This window comes from Cydia pomonella, chromosome 5 (genome assembly GCF_033807575.1).
Source record: "Cydia pomonella isolate Wapato2018A chromosome 5, ilCydPomo1, whole genome shotgun sequence".
In the NCBI taxonomy this organism is placed as follows: domain Eukaryota; kingdom Metazoa; phylum Arthropoda; class Insecta; order Lepidoptera; family Tortricidae; genus Cydia; species Cydia pomonella.
The window spans coordinates 658,957-679,122 of NC_084707.1; the positions used below are offsets into that span (position 1 = coordinate 658,957).

Here is a 20,166-nt window from a genome sequence, read left to right on the forward strand (position 1 = left end):
CGGTAAGAGCGTGCGACTTGCAACCCGGAGGTCGCAGGTTCAAACCCCGGCTCGTACCAATAAGTTTTTCGGAACTTAATGTACCAAATATTATTTGATATTTACCAGTCGCTTTTCGGTGAAGGCCCAACAAGGCCTAGGTTTACCCTCTGGGTTGGAACGTCAGATGGAAGTCGCTTTCGTAAAAACTAGTGCCTACGCCAAATCTTGGGCGGGCGTTCGGCGGGGCGTGCAGCGGAGCGGGCGAGCGTGAGATAGAGCGTCCAGCGAGTGGCCTCAGTGCACGCTCACCGCTCGTGTGAATCGGTCGCATTCATCATGGCATCGACGTCGGACGACATTCTTGATTTCTTTTTAGAAGAGACTTCATGGCTCAAAATGTGTCGTTTTTCTACAAAGCAAGGTCCTAGTGTCGTAGTGAAGCAAAGAAGACGGTTTGGAGAATTTCCCACTTTATACGAAACCTTAAGAAGCAATGGATTAAAAGTGAAAATAAATACTTTAATTTACCTTCCATTTATTTAAACAGTCTATTTTTGTAATGATAGCCAAAATGCTGGTTTATATTGTATTTCAATAATTATTTGTTTGCACCACATGACTGCACGCTCCTATCGCCGCTGCAAATCACAAACAGGTTTGAACCTCTCCGCGACGCCCCGCTCGACGCCGCATTGCCCGCAAACTTGCCCGCTCGGCATCCGCTTTGAGCAGCGTCGACTCAGGACACCAGTATGAGTTTCATTTGTTTAACATTCACGCCGCACGCCCCGCCCCGCTGCACGCCCGACTCGAGCGTCCACTCAGGCCTTACACTTAGTGGCGGAGACGTAGCGTAGGGCAGAGCAAGTTTTGTAAAGACAAGTATAAAACGTCCTTTAGCTACGCACGCCGCAGCGTGCGCATGGGCGTTCCATACTATACAAAATCTGCTCTGCCGTGCGCTGTGTGCAACTGCGTCACCTGCGTCTCAGCATACGCTTAGCCTAAGAGTAAATGACGACCGGTTTGGCCTAGTGGGTAGGGACCCTGCCTACGAAGCAGATGGTCCCGGGTTCAAATCCTGGTAAGGGCATTTATTCGTGTGATGAGCATGGATATTTGTTCCTGAGTCATGGGTGTTTTCTATGTATTTAAGTATTTATAAATATTTATATATTATATACATCGTTGTCTAAGTACCCTCAACACAAGCCTTATTGAGCTTACTGTGGGACTTAGTCAATTTGTGTAATAATGTCCTATAATTAAAAAAAAAAAAAAAAAAAGAGTAAAGTTTGAACGCAGTACATGAATGAAGGGTGTCTAATGAGGGCAAGTCTGGCGCACCGCCAGTTTGGCAGCCACTGCACGCTTGGCGGCGCAAGTGCTGGAAATTGTTTGCTTTTCACTTGAGGGTGCGAAGTGTTTCGGTCATACTCTCTCTGCATTTTCAACAAGGTGAGACTGCTGAGTTTGTATATACCAGCCATTTTTTTTTGTAGTCTTCTAGCGAGGAGTATTTAGTCTCCTAAAGCCCAGCCATAAAAATGAAAAATCCAAAATCTGCTGCTGAACTTTGAACCCTTAGTGTAGGAAATAGAGTTGATTTTGTTATGTTTGAAAATTTAACGAATCAAAAAAAAATCAAGTCTTTTTCATTTCCATTATGACGACCAGTCTGGCCTAGTGGGTAGTGACCCTGCCTATAAAGCCGGTGGTCCTGGGTTCGAATCCCAAGGGCATTTATTTGTCTGATGAGCACAGATATTTGTTCCTGAGTCATGGATGTTTTCTATATATTTAAGTATTTGTTTATTATATACATCGCTGTATGACTACCCACAACACAAGCCTTCTTGAGCTTACCGTGGGACTTAGTCAATTTGTGTAAGAATGTCCCTTATAATATTTATTTATTTATATTTATTTTCCAATTGAATATGATTTAACTTTCATCGAACTGAATAAGTAGGTACTATAGCTAGGACGGTGGGCCTCAGGAGGACAGACAATCAGTTTGTTAATTGGTATCTTACTAATCGTATATATATATATATATATATATATATATATATATATATATATATATATTTACAACAGGTCCTCCTATGGCAGATTCGCCTTCGTAGCATTTTTAGACACAAACAACCACGTACCTACTTTAAAAATTCATTTATTTTTAATTCATAATGTACTCATAGGTAAAGGTACGTACACGGGAACCGAACTAAAATTATTTACTAAAGTTGACAAGATCCACACAATGCCCCTCAACGTTCCGTCATCGCATTGCCAATCGACCTGAGATTCTGTCAATCTTCAGTCAAAAGTTCAAAACGCAGCAACGGGGTTAGGTATTTCCATTCGGACCCGGGCGTAACGTGACTTTTCTGTGAAATACTGTTAATTATTCTGCGCTACTAAGGCGAAATAGTTTGGTATGTTCACGTACGTAGGTGTCTCCGACCGCTCAAATGGCCAGTATTCAAATTCATCTTCAATATCTTCATCTAAGCAGTGTGCCTCAAGTGAAAGTTCTGGATATAACTCTTCATATTTTCTCTGAAAATATTGGAAAGTGTACACACATTATACGTAATAATAAGTAAGTAAGTAAATATTCTTTATTGTGCACCATACAGTTAAAAATAGACAGGAAATGAAAAAAAAACGTAAAAGTTAGGTAACAACAGGCGGTCTTATCGCTAAGAAGCGATCTCTTCCAAACAACCTTTGGGTAGCAGGAAACTGTGAACTTACAACATTGAACGGGCAGTGCCGATAAACATATAATTCAACAAAATTAAGACGCAAACAATATAATACATAACTACATACTAATAAAAGGAATATAATGAATTGATAATTATTAAAAAAAAAACTAATAAAATAAATACATATATACATACATGCATTATATATTATACAATCATAAATAAAGGCAAGTTAAGGCAGCGAAAGGTAATAATGATTAATTACTTAATAAATTAATTTTGTATCAACCAGAAATGTCTGCGAACGATGCTATAAACATTTAAAATAAAAAATAAAATTTATTATAAGCTTCATTACTAAAAAATTGAGTAAACTATGGTAATAGTTAAAAAAATAATATAATTCTAAAATTATTTTTTTACATAGCAACAGCCTTCTCGTCATATATTTTTACAGAAAACGCCTGAATAAAAATACTTTTTTTAAACTACTGTTACCTATTTGTTGCTATGTATTTATTATATACATAAAATATGGTGTCTTGTAAATGTTGTATAGGCTTGTGAAATAGCCCTAGAGGCCAATTCGAACTTTCATTTTCATGTCATGTGCATGTCAAATGCATGCGCGAATGATTGCAAAAAGACGTCAAATTGACATCAAAATGTGAATTTGAGTTGACCTTCTTATGTCTTACTTGCAGAATATATTTTTAATTTAGATTTATAAATTTTATTAGGGAAGTAATTAAATGATCAGCCGTTTTTAAACTGCAAAAAAAAAAATGCCACTAAATCATTTGGACAGCATACAAATATTTTGCTTGCAATCAATAAAAATCGAGCTCCAACTCTTGTTCAGCAAATAATTCACAAACGGTCAACATTATAAACAATATATATCAATCTGCTGCTGCAAAACTATTATTTGGTCAGCAAGATTTAAAAATTGGTTGGTAGAAAAAACATGTCTCGAAGCAGTTTAATTCAGACGTATTCATACTAAAGGAATGGTAATCTGATATAATATAAGTAAGGTGGCTAACGTTTGATTTGAAAAATCGGCAGAGTTGCAGGCGGAGCGAAATCAGCCCACCTGACAAGAGATGTCACCACCACCAAAATCTTACGGTTACCAAAATGTCTAGGTAAAATCAGAGCACCCCCCTATCCACTTGGTCTTGTCTAAAATTAAAAGAGCAATTGCGAAAACGGAGGCGCGGAGGGAGGGCAGCCCTCGCCCAATATGACGGAGTGCGGGAACGAGTGAGGCGAGCGGCTGAGGGACCAGCAAGCCGAAGCTGCGGAGCCGAGCGTAGTGACCGTACTTCGTCACGCGAGGGCGGAAGGGCTGCTCTTCCGCAGCGCCGGAGCTACCCAGATCCAACCGCTTCACCCCGCTGCAGTTGCGTCCCGGCCCTCTCACCCCTCACTATCAAACTCTCTCTCCAACAAAGAGTTAGTTGCGTCCATTTTTGTGAATGTGCAGTTAGTTTTTTAAAGGACAAAATGAAAGGGAAGTAATCAAATGATGGCCAAGTTTTTTTTTCTTTAATAAATCAGCTGATCAGCAAAGGGGGTAGGTTAGGTTGGTTAGACATTTGCTGATCAACTGATTTTTCAGGCAACTAATTTTTGTGGATCAGGTAAATTGTAGTCCAAAATGAAATAATCCGCTTACCCACTGATTGCTTATCAAAATTTGATTGATGGTGGACGCTTTCTGCCAATCAAATAAATAATTTGCCAACCAAATCAATTTAGAGCAGCTCAGTATGACATTAATTGCGAACTGGTTTAGAAATACTTGCTAACCATAATTTGCTGACCAATCAAATATATATTTTTGTTGATCAAAATAGGAATAAGTATTTTGAAGATCGATTAAATGACACCCATTTTATTATAGTAAATTACGTTAACATACCGTTTGATCAAAAGTGATTGTGCTTCTCATTGCGCGCAGGCGCAATACTTGTATTCTGCGCAGCGCGATCCGCGCAGATTCAACGCGACTCAGCAGAGCGTATGTCAATCTTCAACAGTCGCTCACGTCCAGAAACTGAAAATACGAGAAAATGTAGTCAAACCCATTTCTAACGACGTCGTTTGTGAGACGAATCGAGTACAATGACGAAATTTTGACGTCCCATATGAGTACAATAATATTATGAATATTTAATCTTGGTTATGGCAAGTATAAGTTATAAATACCATAATTCATCGGTTTCTGTTCAAGTGGGCCTCACAGGTTAGTTTGGGGCAGATGCTGATCAAAACAAAGATAGCAGGTTAGTGCAGATTAGTTGGGCTTAATTTTTTATTGACTGACGGGAGCATGCACTAAGCCGCACTGGCGAAAAAGGGGAACCCTTTGCAGGGAGACACCAAATGGACTACATAAAAAGAGATCTACCGTAAGATTGGGACAGCACTTGATGATGGTCACCACGTTGTCATCAGTAAAGCGGTCACTACACTTTAACCCTAGCGTGGTGAGCCGCTCCCCTGCGTTGGAACACAGCGCCGTAACTCCTAGCCCTGAAATATCTGACACAAAATGAAGGTTTAACCATCGGCAGATTAGAGCGCATCAATTTAGTGGATCAAATAATGCAACTTAAGTGCTTGCCATCTTCTATTTCCATATATAATTATACCGGACGTTTCCTGTAACAGGAACAATAAATTAAACTGTAGGCTGTACTCCTCAAACTTACAAACATTTGTACAGCAACTTTTAAAAATAACTTGTTTTAATTTTTATTACACATTGAAGTTAATTCTAAGACGCAATGTATAGCGAATTTTGTTACGTTTAAAGCGTGACAAGCAACGTCAAACACACTGATGTCAGCGTACATTGAAAATAATAAAAAAATTGTATGATAATGATAAAATCTAAAGATTTCATAATTTTTAAAAGTTGTTATACAAAAGTCGTTTTAGGAGTACTATATATCTTTTAACTATTTGCCCGTGTTACAGGAAACACCCGGTATATCATATGAGATAAGACAATTACCTGACAAATTATTTACTACCGGATTACACAAATGGTTAAAGGATAAATGCTTTTATTCCTTAACCGAGTTTCTGGATTATTCTGTTAACTAGATGTATTATATAATTCTGAATCAAGTAAAGTGACATTAAATTCATAGTTAAACTCTTTTCTGTAATGTTCGTGTATGAATTTATAATGTTCGTAATATTTAACTACGCGACTTGCATGTCATGTTTTGGTATTATTTAGTTTTGACATTGTAATGAAGAGTTTATTTTTTCTCTAGCTTTAAGTTTGCATGCCATATTTTTGGCTAAACATGTGATACTAAATTAATTTACTTTTGACATCTGCATGCAATTACCATTTTTAAGCAAATAAATATTTCTATTTCTATTTATATATTTAGGTGTAAGCGCACACAAAGGTTAAGCGAGGTTTTTATTCACCAGTAAAGTGTTCTGCAATTTAGCGAAATTTCAAGGTTGTAAAATGTATTTATTGTGTATGTTAAATTATATAATATATAAATAAAAATGTATTACGCTATGGCCTGTTTCACAATGTCCAAGTAAAGTCCTGAATAAGTTACTTGCCACTTATCTGACGAATAAAGTCATCGTTGACGTTTCACAATCTTCAGAGAAGAGCTATATTTTGCAGGAAGTTTTATCTGGCAGTTAATTTATTTGTTAATCAGCTATCCGATACTTTGCCTGAACATTGTAAATAGTATTTTGTACATACACCAACCTCTTAGGGCCTGTTTTACAATGAAAATACCTATGGCGTTTGTCAATTTCAGTAAATAATATAAACTGTTATTTAAACTTTATTGCACAGTAAAAAAATATACAGTTACAAAAAAACGGACTTAATACCACAAGTAATTCCCTACCAGTGTTCCGTGTAATAGATATTGTTCTTACTTAATCATAATTATAAACATAATCATAATCAAAATCATAATCATAATCATAATCATAATCATAATCATAATCATAATCATAATCATAATCATAATCATAATCATAATCATAATAATAATAATAATTCGTTGATTCGACGATCATTGTCCCGATAGTCGTTTCAGCGAACGGTCTCATAGCGAAAAGTCTCGACCAACACCTTGAGAGACTCTCGCTAGGTGGTTGGATCAAGGGTCAGATGCAGAAGGCGGTGATCTTGGACACGGCGCGGATAGTCCGTCGGTTCCTCTCTCTGCGGCCCTGACCACCGGCAGCTTGGGCCCTGCCCCGCTGCTGGCGGCACCCTAGGTTAGGTTTTTTATAATGTGTTTATATATATTTTGTATTGTTTTGTAAGTGTTTTTATATTTTACTTTTATATTCATATTATAAATGACCTAGCCTAAGACCAAAAATAAATAAAGGGAATAATAATAATAATCATAATCATAATCATAATCATAATCATAATCATAATCATAATCATAATCATAATCATAATCATAATCATAATCATAATCATAATCATAATCATAATCATAATCATAATCATAATCATAATCATAATCATAATCATAATCATAATCATAATCATAATCATAATCATAATCATAATCATAATCATAATCATAATCATAATCATAATCATAATCATAATCATAATCATAATCATAATCATAATCATAATCATAATCATAATCATAATCATAATCATAATCATAACCATAACCATAACCATAATCATAACCATAACCATAACCATAACCATAACCATAACCATAACCATAACCATAACCATAACCATAACCATAACCATAACCATAACCATAACCATAACCATAACCATAACCATAACCATAACCATAACCATAACCATAACCATAACCATAACCATAACCATAACCATAACCATAACCATAACCATAACCATAACCATAACCATAACCATAACCATAACCATAACCATAACCATAACCATAACCATAACCATAACCATAACCATAACCATAACCATAACCATAACCATAACCATAACCATAACCATAACCATAACCAGAACCAGAACCAGAACCATAACCATAACCATAACCATAACCATAACCATAATCATAATCATAATCATAATCATAATCATAATCATAATCATAATCATAATCATAATCATAACCATAACCATAACCATAACCATAACCATAACCATAACCATAACCATAACCATAACCATAACCATAACCATAACCATAACCATAACCATAACCATAACCATAACCATAACCATAACCATAACCATAACCATAACCATAACCATAACCATAACCATAACCATAACCATAACCATAACCATAACCATAACCATAACCATAACCATAATCATAATCATAATCATAATCATAATCATAATCATAATCATAATCATAATCATAATCATATTTACAATCACAATCACTATCATAATCATAATCAAAATCATAATTTTAATCATAATCATAACCTTACCTTACTTACTATAATACGGGAGCGAAGGTCGCTGGCCGTGCGATGCAATATGTTGGCCCGCAGGTTTGCGCGATGCACAGAAAAAGTCAAGATTACTCTTTTTAAAGCCTTCTGTGTATCTTTCTACTCATGTAGCCTGTGGGTCAATTATACGCAAAGAGCGTACAGCGATCTTCGCGTTCAATACAATAACGCGTTCCGGGTGCTGATGGGGCTGCCGCGACACTGTAGCGCGTCTGGCATGTTTGCCGAAGCCAGGACAGATGGCTTTGCGGCCGTCATGAGGAAAAGGTGTGCCTCGCTCATGTCCCGTCTGCGCGGCAGTCCCAATCACATCTTGAGCATGTTTGCTAACCGCTGGGACAACCCTATGTTAGCCCGGTGGACGTCCATGCATGTTGTCAAACACTGCTGACCCTATGTTGTGCTTATTATGTTTATTTATTTATTTTATTTTATTTTACTTTTTAGTTAAGAACAGCCATTAATAATTAGTTTTTTAAGATTAACTAACAAGATTGTATGGGCTCTGTCTGAAATAAATGTTTTTATTATTATTATTCTGCCGTCCTATCCCTAAAACCTATCTAACCCACAAATTATAGTTTTGAGATATGGGCAAAAAACGTTCAAACCAATATCTCTAGAAAATGTGTACATTTATTCGGGATTTCTTTTATGCAAAAATTAAAACTAAATTTATGCTTACTGTTTTTGAAAACCATTTTCTCAAATATTATTTTATTAATTAGAAAATCACAATTTTGTGTTTTAGTATTGCAAATAATTACTAAAATATGTACGATATTACTCCTAAAACACCGTTAAGTATACTTTAGCCGTTCTTTAGAATTGAATAATATATAAAAAATATCTAAATAACGGCCAAAGTCAATTTACGTGTTTATAGTATCGTAATTGTGTATTGTGTAATAAACAAAACATAGCTTAATAACCGCAAAGGTACTGAACAATTTTATAGTATTGTATCTGTTAAAATATTACCTAGAAAATATTTATAATACACACGTTATTGGATTGTGACCGTTTTTTAGCTATGTAATGACCCTACATATTGAAGTAACTTGTATGCGTTCCTATTCTAAAACCCCGTTAAATGACGAATGCTCACTAGGTTTAAGTCGTGGAAATATTTGCATTTTTTTAAAATAAAATCACGTTGATCAGCGTTATACTACTAAGTTTATAGAGTTACTTATTGTTAAATGAATAAATCACACCTGTATCGTATATGTATTTATTTGCATTCAAAAATAATATTAAAAACGTAAAAAATACTGACAAATCAGTCTTCAGCTTTGTACAATTTTACGCGAAGGAGTAAAAACGAAAATTGTGTCAGTCTCAAATATTTGTCAGATGTAGGCGTAGATTACTAACCATTGTAAGGTAGGTATCAGGTGATCCATGTAAGGCCCAGTACCTAATAAAGACCACTTTTGAAAATGCGCCCCCCGCGCTTTGATTACCAGTTCAAAAACCTAGTAAGGCTAAATGACCACACTAAAATCTATTAGTTCTCAGATTCCTACTAGTTTTTTATATGGGATTTGTGACTTCCTGAGTTTTACGATGGTAAAAGGTAACTCAACATGCTACTTACTAGGTTTAGAGGCATCGAAATCTGTAGTAATTATGCCGAATTTGGAGCAGTTGTCTCTGTAATCGGTGAGGACTTACTAGTTGGATACACATAAGATAAAAAACGAATTTACAGAAATGTGTTACCTACTTTAGCATCTGCCTTTAACATCCTTCGCATAAATATAAAGCTAAGTGTCATGCATTACGGAATCACTGCAGTACAATATGCGGAGATGATCAAAGGCTTCAAATTCATAATTTCGTTGAATTTGGGGACCATCTAAATTTTGATAGTTTCTTAAGTTACTTGGAGTTGGAACCATCAAAAAGATGAATTAATGACTTCTTTGGTCGCGACTCCCTTAATCTGGACTTCTTTTCTTCTGAAAAATTTTCTCTGTAAGTAGGATATCCTAAACTTTCCTTCTAATGCATCAACCTAACTTTTTTTCAAATACCTCAACTTCTGACTATCCTTCTTCCTCCCTTGATCAATTCACTGATAGTGCCCTTAGAAAGGACGTAATGTTCATCTCGTCTAATGCCGTTGGAGTCGACAATCTGAGCCAAAACTCTAATTGACCTTATTGATCATATCATCATATGTATTTCTTCTTATATTTTCCCGTCGCTTTAATAAGATACCGCTATTACTTATTCCTTTGCTAAAAAGTCCAATTCCTCCTTCTTCTTAGACTACCGCTCTATTTATTTCCATTTCTTCCTTTCCTCTCTAAAGTTCTTGAGTGTCTTTTGTACATCAACAGATTACTGTTTTGAATAGACATGCGCTCACAAATCCATATAAACCAAACCCGATTACCCCACATGGCACAGCACTTCACCGTTCTTGTAAAAATTACTGCATATATACGTGCAAATATGGTATATCAGGTGTTATCGTTCTTGGATTTCGGTAATGCTTTCAACACGAGTGACTTCGACATCTTACTAGGCATATTGCGTTCTCTTAATGTATCTCCTGTGATAGATATCTAGTTCCATAGTTATTAAGTAGGGCGTCAACATCATATAAAGGTGGATTCCTCTTGATCTTCATTTTTCTTGCACAGAACGGCGCAGCGTGTTGTCTCCTGTTTTATTTCATAACTGTATAAGTCATAAGTCATAAGTAATTTATTAGTAAAACCAATTTACACGTTATAATTATTATAGAGCTTATTTACATACGTCGCAAAATATACAATTCCAAATCAAAATCAAAAACATTAATATTAATAATATAAAAAAAAAAAAACGCATTACTTAACATCCTATTCGCGGAAATTTAAGTATTCATTATAGTCGTAGAACGGATGCTCAACAAGCCAGCGTTTGAGGCGACATTTAAAAATTGCCAAGTTTGGGGCGCTGGTGATGGTGTCAGGTAGTTTGTTATAGACGGCAGGCCCCATGACATGGGTGAGCTTGGCCGATTTGGCCAACTTGCGGTTTACGCCCACGAGCTTATGGGCGTTACGCGTGTTATAATTATGTACCATACTATGAGTTTTGTATGCTGTTAGGTTTGACCGCACATACACAGCCACCTGTAAGATGACTATAGCTGGTAAGGTCAATATTCCCAGTTTTTTAAAGTAGGGTCTTGCAGGAGTGTTGTGCGGTACTCGGGCGATTATTCTAACCGCGCGCTTTTGGAGACGGAAGACCCTTTCCCACTCGGCACAGCGTCCCCATAGTTCCGCACCATACTGGATCAGCGAGTGCACTGTAGCAAAATAGCACGAGCGCGCGACCTCATCTGACACTAGCCTAGTTACCCGTCCCAAAGCAAAACACGCACTGCCGATTCTTCCACTGAGTTTGTTAATATGATGGTCCCACTTTAAACAGGTATCTATTTCGAACCCCAGGAATCCGGTGGTACTTAATTGGTCTAGAGCGGTCCCATTTACAGAAACAGCAAGCGGTCTTATGCTGCGGCCTGATAGGTTGAAGACTAGGTAGTGGGTCTTCTTAAGATTTAACGCTAGACCATTGGCATCAAACCACTGTGCAAGCTGTGCCGCGGTTTCGTTTAGTTTGCCTTCGATATTGTCCACCGAATGCGCTGTGACTATTGCAGCAACATCATCGGCGTACATGTGGATCTCTGCAGCCTGTATCGCATGTGGCAGATCGTTCAGCAATAAGGAAAATAGTATGTTTGACACCGACGAGCCCTGGGCTACGCCCATGGTGGTTTCTAGTGGGTCTGACCTAGCATTTCCACCATCTCCGATAACAATTTGAGATCTGTGCTGCAGAAGGCTCTCGAACAAGGAAAATGTCGGACCATCGATCCCATAGTGCCTTAGCTTACTGGCAAGGACTGCGTGGTCTGCGACGTCAAAGGCCTTGGACAGGTCGCAGCACAATACAGCAACCTGCTGCTTACTCTCTCTAGCGTCGACTACGCATTGGACCACATCACGAGACAGTGTGGTTGTAGAGCGGCCCACACGATAGGCATGTTGTCTATCGGATAAGGCGCTCGTCGACTCCAGAAAACTCGTCAAACGGCGGCTGAGACCGTTTTCAAAGACCTTTGCCATCGCGGGGATAATAGCTACGGGTCTGTATGCATCCATATCCCCCCTCTTACCCTTACCTTTAAAGATTGGAGCTATTTTGCTGATTTTAAGGGATTTAGGGTAGGTGCCCTCCCTTATGCAGCGATTGAATAGCTCCGCCATTGCGTAGGCTAAAGGGGTTGGAGCGGCCCTCAGTAGCTTCATATTTATCCCGTAGATGTCCATTGAGGCTTTAGGAGGGATGAGAGAGGTTATCAAACGATACACCTCATCCGCGCTGAATGGTTGGAGCCTAAGTGACTGATCTGCGGCTGGCACCGCGGCGCGCAGCTGGCGTAGGGCGCGGGCGCCATCGGCGCGTGGCGCGCCGCACGCCGCCGCGGCGCTGAGGAACCTGGTGTTTAGCGCATTGACAGCGGCCTTCTTGCTTGTGAACTGCGACCCATCAGTGTTCACAATCACCTCTGTAACATCTAGTCGTGGGCAGTTATTTTTTCCCCTTTCCTTGTTTACGACATTCCAAAGCATTTTAGATTTATTGTTGCCGGTTTTAATCATGTTACTATAGTAATTCGATTTTTTATTCCTAATTAATATTTCATATTGCAATTTGATGTCAGTTATAAAGTTAGTTATATTTTCATTATTCATATGTCGCTTTCCTAATTCTATCATATCAAATAAAAAAGATTTAAATAATTTAATGTCATTGTTAATCCAGGTTGGGCAATATCCATCTCTAAACAAATTCTTTCTTAGAGGGAAACAGATGTCGAATTTACTTGCAATAATGTTTATAAGTGACGTTGCAAGGCTACTGGCGTCGCTGTTTTTTGCAAAAATCAGACCCCAATCGACGCTCTCAATAGCGGCAGAAAAATTTAATTGATTTGACTGTGTGAAACTTCTTGAGTACTTATGGGTCACTTTTTTTGAGCGATTTTCTCGTAACCGCAGTACTCCCATAACCGCGAGATGATCACTCAAATTAGTAACGACAGGTTCAACACTAATGAAATCTATTGATAAATTCGAATATAAGTGGTCAAGGCAGGTTGACGTAGTGGCAGTGACACGAGTGGGAAAGTCGACCTTATTCACCATGCCGTGGGTAGCCAGTAAATCCGACCATCTGTTTATGTCCGCATTTGGCTCGCCTAGACAGTTAATGTTAAAAGTCACCCAAAATTAAACAATTAAGATGGGTTTCACTTATCTTATTGAGCAACCGTTCCAATTCTATCAAAAAATCGTTATTGCTAATTAAGTTAGTTCGATATATGCAAACTATCGTTATATCAAGGTCAAGTAGATCTATTGCCGATATTTCACAATATCTTTCAGTCGATAACTGAACTAGGTCGGTGTTCTCCAGACATTTAACATTATCCCGCGTAAATATGCAAGATCCACCGTGCGCAGTAATATTCCTACAGTAACTAGATGCCAATTTGTACCCGTCAAGGTTCACACACTTTAATTTATCGATTGACAACCAATGCTCAGAGATCGCTAAAATATCACACTTAATTTCGTCTTTTAGCAGCACTTCCAGTCGTAACGTTTTATTTTCTAGAGCAGCTATGTTTTGATGGCATACTTTAATTGTCGTGAAGTCGTTATGCGGCGGCGGTGACGCATTCCTACTGTTCCGAGCGGCCGGAAACTAAATATAACTAAACTAACTACTATACTAAACTAAATATAAACTCTAACAAATTATATTTTCTTCTTCTATCACTTTAAACATACCGTCAAGGCTCTTTTACTCATCTAACATAGACTATCTGCACCATGAACACGAACACTAATTTAGAAAGCATTTTGATTTGGACTTACACGTTACGGTCTCAAGGTAAATCCACTGAAATTCAAGTTATAGTGATAGGTACATAAATCAAAGCGTTCTGCCAGGGTTGATTTTAATACTCTACTGGCCATTGTTTTTAACTGTACCTATTTAGATTCCCTTCTCTCTAGGTCTGCTAAATCTAAGCCTGTATTCTGAAAACCGTATAACGCATAAAAGAAATAACAATTATAAATTATTCCTTATTTCATTACTTATTTATGTAGTCTAAAAGATGTGTAGGAAAATACAAATTCTAAGATAGTTAAAATCTAATCTTAGTGTGCCTAAATCTTTAATATAAAGAGATATTTAACACTTACATTCGCATACCGGACATTTTTGACAAAAACATGCATCCATTACTCACCAACGAAAACAGACAACTTACTGCGCGCGCGCCGCATTGAAAAACTGTCTGTCCTACGTAATAAAATTTAAGGGAATATGTTTTATACTTAGCGGGGTTTTAGCGTAGCATTGTTAGTTGGCCATGTTTAACTGTTGTATTATTATTCTTTTTCTCAAACATAATTACCCGTTAAGAAAACTAAATAGGTTTTAGTGGTGTATTTGTAATATGGATCGCAATAAAAGTCTTTTAAACACACAGTTAAAGAACGTTAGCCATGTTTAAGCGTAGTAACTGTTTTTTTGTATAGTATTTATTATAAAAAAGTGTACGTGATAAAACATAATAATAGGGTTAAATAGCTTTAATGGAAATTTATAAAGTTTTTCGAAGTAAATGTGTTTTAGCTTTGTATGTTGTAAAAGATTAATTAAAATAAACAACTGGCTAAGCGCTTTTATATTACTTATAGAAGAATAATGTGGGTTTGCGATTTTATAGTATCGAGACGTATCATATTATAATGCAGTTAGCGTGTTAGGTCGAGTCTGTATCTCCGTAACTACAAATGATAAAAATATGATTCCAAGACCAGTCGATAGAGAATTTTTTTCTGTCTTAGAATATTCATCCAAACGAAAACTGGTAATATGCAGCTTTGATAGGTTTTAGTGATAGGACGGCAGTATTATTATTATTTATTTATAATATACTCACCAGTACAATTTGCCAACAACAATGATCGCAACTCCATACATCCCATACTTAATAATACTAGATCGTCATTCGAAGCCTTAATATTCACATTCAGATGCTTCAACCGACTGAGCTTAGACACGCACTCAAAAAACATATCATTCGCGGTATTAAAACTCAGAATCAGTTCTAAATGTTCTAATTCCTGTAGCTTATTTAGTACTTGGATTATAGGCTCACAAATACTCCACGGCACATAGTTGAGTTCTAATTTCTTCAGCCCAGGGATGACATTCAAATCGAAATCCAACCTTTTGCAATTTTTGAAATTTAAGGCTTTTAAGTTCCTCAATTTAATTTTGTTCAAGAAGGAACCAGTCACTTTATGATTGCCGCTAAATTGTAATTCTTCTAAAGCTCTATTGGCTATGAATTTTGTAACAAAATAGTCCGATACCTGTAACAATGATGTCGGTAGGTACTATAAAGTATAAAACTTAAACATACTCTTATTTATTTTACGATTACTCTTTATATAATTTTAGTTTATGATATAAAATATTATATTCTGGTGTAAATAATTTTTTTACAGGTACTTTTATATAGCCCTACTTACAGTACCCTTACGGTATGCCGAGGCGAATCGGATCACAGGGCAAAACGGGTCAGAATAAAAAATTAGTAGATATTTAAATTATTGCTAATGACTGGCATCGCGAGATGTACGTTGCTATTTTAATGCCCTCATGTCTAAATAATATAAATAGATGTAGTTACTAGAAAAAGATCCATCCTCAAAAAGGGCTCGGAGGAAAAACCATCACGTATATGGTACTGACTATTACAGTAATTAATAATGATATACGCATTTTACTACGGAAAAGATACAATATTGGGTGAAAATGAAACGAGAATTAGATATACATAATAAAAAGACATGATATTATTAATTTCCGTATTTCAATATACTCGTATGTATTAACAAAAGCTTTGCCGTCGTCAACATCTTTATTAACATTGACATAACGCCCAACTTCACACAAACGGTGAGGTTTTTAGGGTTCCGTAGCCAAATGGCCGTCTGTCTGTCCGATTATGTCACAGCCACTTTTTTCCGAAACTATAAGAGCTATACTGTTCAAACTTGGTAAGTAGATGTATTCTATGAACCGCATTAAGATTTTTATACAAAAATAGAAAAAAAAACAATAAATTTTGGGGGTTCCCCATACTTAGAACTGAAAATCAAAAAATCTTTTTTCATCAAACCTATACGTGTGGGGTATCTATGGATAGGACTTTAAAAATGATATTGATATTTTTAATATCATTTTTTTCTAAAATGAATAGTTTGCGCGAAAGACACTTCCAAAGTGGTAAAATGTGTGTGTCCCCCGTAACTCGTAACTTCTAAAATAGCAGAATGAACAATCTAAAAAAAATATATGATATACATTGCCATTTCCACCGAAAATTGGTTTGAACGAGATCTAGTAAGTAGTTTTTTTAAATACGTCATAAAATTAAAAAAAAAAAAACAAACCCATACGTGTGGGGTATCTATGGATAGGTCTTAAAAAATGATATTTAGGTCCCTAATATAATTTTTTAAGCTGAATAGTTTGCGCGAGAGACACTTCCAAAGTGGTAAAAAGTGTGTCCCCCCCCCCTGTAACTTCTAAAATAACAGAATGAAAAATCTAAAAAAAATATATGATATATATTACCATGCAAACTTCCACCAAAAATTGGTTTGAACGAGATCTAGTAAGTAGTTTTTTTTAATACGTCATAAATGGTACGGAACCCTTCATGGGCGAGTCCGACTCGCACTTGGCCGCTTTTTTATCTATTCCTTTATACTTTCGTTTAATTTTCAAATAAAAATCGTTTAAACGTAAATAATTTCGTTTAAACTATTTACGTTTTCGTTTATTATTAGTTTAGGGATAAGTTCGCCTTTGTACTAATGATGAATATTTTATTTCCTGTATTGTTTTCATTTTTGTACAATAAAGAGTTTTACTACTACTACAAACAACTATCAAAATACCTAAAATATTTAGATTAAAAAATAAAACTTTACTTTGCATTTTGGGTAAATGTCTGGAGATGTAAATGTATCCAGAATAATGATATTAAGTATATTCCTTTGACACAACAAAACGCATCCATCTATTTTTCAATCTGTTAAATATTTGCAATCAACGCCAACCTTCAATAAAGCTCATTATTGTTGAAAGACGTATTACAAATGGTCAATTGACAATATGTTCACTTTCATTAGTAAATAATGAACTACAAACAAGATTAGATGAAAACATTACTTTATATTACATTAAAAAATCATTTCAGTTTATTTACACGCCAGATTTTGTCAATATTTATGAAAATACCGCACTTATTTTAAAATAGAAATCATTTATACAGATAACACACCAATACAAATAACACAAATAGCAAATAGAGGGTACAGCTAAACAAAACAGTAGAAACAGAGATGTGAAGCCGAAATGGTATATTTGGGGAAAAAAAATATTGGGTAATTCATCTATACAGTCGTATGGTGGTATGATGATTTTACAGAATAGTATACGCATAGATGTTTAAAAGTTTTTCTTCCAGATTCATATTTTTCACTGCAGGATTTCACCACATTCAAGTTAATTGTGTTTGGTGATTCTGTTTTTATCATCCTAATCTAAAGATTCTGACGATTAATAACACGTTTGTTTAATCCAAAACGCTTCAGTTTGTTCTGGACCCAAATGCCTGTACAAAATCGACGATCGTCTTTGTCATTGAAATTAATGACTTAATTTTTGATAGAAAATTTAAAAAAAAATTACAGATTGTTGTGCTTAATTTCAAACAGGTTTCAAATATTAACGGGTTTTTCATCTTGATCCGATTCGCCCTGTGTTTCGATTCGCTTCGGTCTACCCTATTGTACTGTTGTGTAGGTAAATTAGGCCCGTTTTCGCTCGGGACAGGTTTACTTACAAAAGAAATATTGAAAGTGAGCCGTTGTAAATACTTGAAGTTCTCACTTAAAGTGACGAGTTCATCGTACTCCACATATTGTTCTTGAAATTTGTAAAACTGGAAATAAAAAAAAGTAAGCATTAAATTACTTTTCTCAAACTTGCTATGAAATGATGACATGACTTACGTCAAATTAGGCCCGGAAATACTACATATCAGGTGCGATGAGTGAAGATGATATGTAAAGGAATTTCATACTGCCTTACACACCTAGGACTGTAAAGCAAACTTCTTTTGATTTTTAACGTCAAATTGTGACACAACGTCTTGGCATTCAACCATCAACAAATAATATTTTTCAGTTAGCTTGGTACGGTGATCTGTTGTGCATATTCGTTGCTAAGCAACGGCGGTGGCGCATCACGCAGGCGCGCGGACTTACGCGCGTAAGGCACCGCTGATAGAGTGGCGAGCCGAGTAGTTCACCACAAAACAAATAGACTACAATTTTTTGTTTTAATTGCAAGTTTGAGAAAAGCACTATACAAATCTCGGCGAGAAACGGGGTTGCCGGCCGCGTATCTATATCTACTTGGCCTGCAACCCTTCGTTTCCCGGCCTCTATAGTAATGTACTATTTCAAAAAGCAATCTAATCTCTTAAAGCAATCAACCATACACTCTTAGGCCCACTTGCACCATTCCAATAACCCTTTTTTTTTTTTTTTTTTTTCTTTTTTTTTCCTAGGGGGGAAAATGCATTCCGCATACCACTCGGGTGCGGGGGGTGACCCGAGTGGTTATGTGGGACTCCCGTCTAGGCTAATGAGGCCCACGGTATACCCACTAAAAACCCCCCATATGCCACCTCGCCGCCTTATTGGTGGGGTTACGGGAACACTTGCGTACTCATCCGCGACCCCACCGGCGGCAGCCGCCCGCGAGCGGCTCCTTCGCGGATGCCCGATGGCCCTTCACGCGAGGCGCGCCAGATGGTTCGACGCGCCTTCCTCCTCGGCCTCCGTCCTGCAGTGTAGCGGACCCCCCCGAGCCCGCCACAAGGAGGCTACGGGCGCCAGAAAACTCCCCAGCGCCCGGCGGCAGATGAGGTCCATGGTTCTGCCGCAAACCACAACTCGGCTGCAGAGGACAGGGAGAACGGCACACCGTAACACCGACACTCCTCTTCCTCTGCAGCCCCACCAACGCCGCTACAGCGGAACGGCCCCGCCAAGGTCGCAGGGGATAGGGAGAGTGGCGCATCGTGATACCATCACGCCTCTTCCCCTGCGATCCCACCTCGGCCGTCGAGGATAGGGAGAACGGCTAACCGCAATACCGACACTCCTCTTCCTCGACGGTCCACCTCCAACGCGTCACAAGCGGGCTTATCAAGCCCACTTGGAGCGTCCTCCTCGGGCCAGCCAGCACCTCAAACAGGCCGGCCCTGGTTGCCTCTTCGCTTCACCGTGGGAGACCAAGCCACGGCTACTAAGCCCCTCCACCACGACAAGGTGGGCAACCCTCGGGGGGATTCCAATAACCCTGGGTTAACCGGTTAAGCCTATAGTTACCATGGTTACGCGTACAATTTGACACTAGGTTAACGGTTTAACCGGTTAACGACGGGTTAGTGGGATGGTGCAAGTGGGACTTATTCATATTGCCCTGAAACATATGGACATTCAGCGCTAGGAAATATAGGTTGCTTAAGACCGTGTTTTTTTTTAATTACTTTAGCTTCGGGGTATGAGTACGTTTAAGAAAACAGCATAGTTAATTAAAAGAAAAACAGGTTTTTGTTTTATAAAAAAACATTAAATGTTGCATATAGCGTTGTATTCATTTAACTACAACCAAAGAATTGAAAACTGTGACATATCAATGTCATTTCGAACATCGATCGTCCGAGATAGTACTTAGTAGCAAATGTATTAACTCGTACTTAACACTAATCAATATGTAAACAGGCCCTAAG

General features: G+C 37.3%; 1 protein-coding gene across 2 annotated transcripts; it reads right to left on the minus strand.

Moving 5' to 3' along the window:
- Positions 1 to 2,089: 2,089 nt before the first annotated feature.
- On the minus strand, positions 2,090 to 18,896 carry LOC133518359 (F-box/LRR-repeat protein 2-like). Of its 2 annotated transcripts, XM_061852032.1 has the most exons (5): positions 18,208 to 18,896; positions 15,226 to 15,661; positions 5,113 to 5,246; positions 4,624 to 4,758; positions 2,090 to 2,544 (listed from the first exon to the last, which is right to left on the minus strand). In XM_061852032.1, exons 1-4 carry the CDS (start codon positions 18,367 to 18,369, stop codon positions 4,735 to 4,737), a joined length of 756 nt encoding a protein of 251 aa, XP_061708016.1. In that variant the 5' UTR covers positions 18,370 to 18,896; the 3' UTR covers positions 2,090 to 2,544; positions 4,624 to 4,734. The 2 variants fall into 2 exon arrangements, with proteins under 2 accessions (XP_061708016.1, XP_061708015.1); XM_061852031.1 differs by lacking the exons at positions 2,090 to 2,544; positions 4,624 to 4,758 and having other exon boundaries at positions 4,768 to 5,246.
- Positions 18,897 to 20,166: the final 1,270 nt, after the last annotated feature.

Bases quoted from the DNA above. Each gene is read 5' to 3' on its own strand.
- LOC133518359 (XM_061852031.1), bottom strand. From the start codon at position 18,369: ATGTCATCATTTCATAGCAAGTTTGAGAAAAGTAATTTAATGCTTACT. The intron at 15,662-18,207 runs GTAAGTAAACCT...TCATTGTTACAG, and splicing joins TCACTTTCAATATTTCTTTT to GTATCGGACTATTTTGTTAC. The intron at 5,247-15,225 runs GTGAGTATATTA...ATTTTGTGTCAG, and splicing joins GTTGTTGGCAAATTGTACTG to ATATTTCAGGGCTAGGAGTT.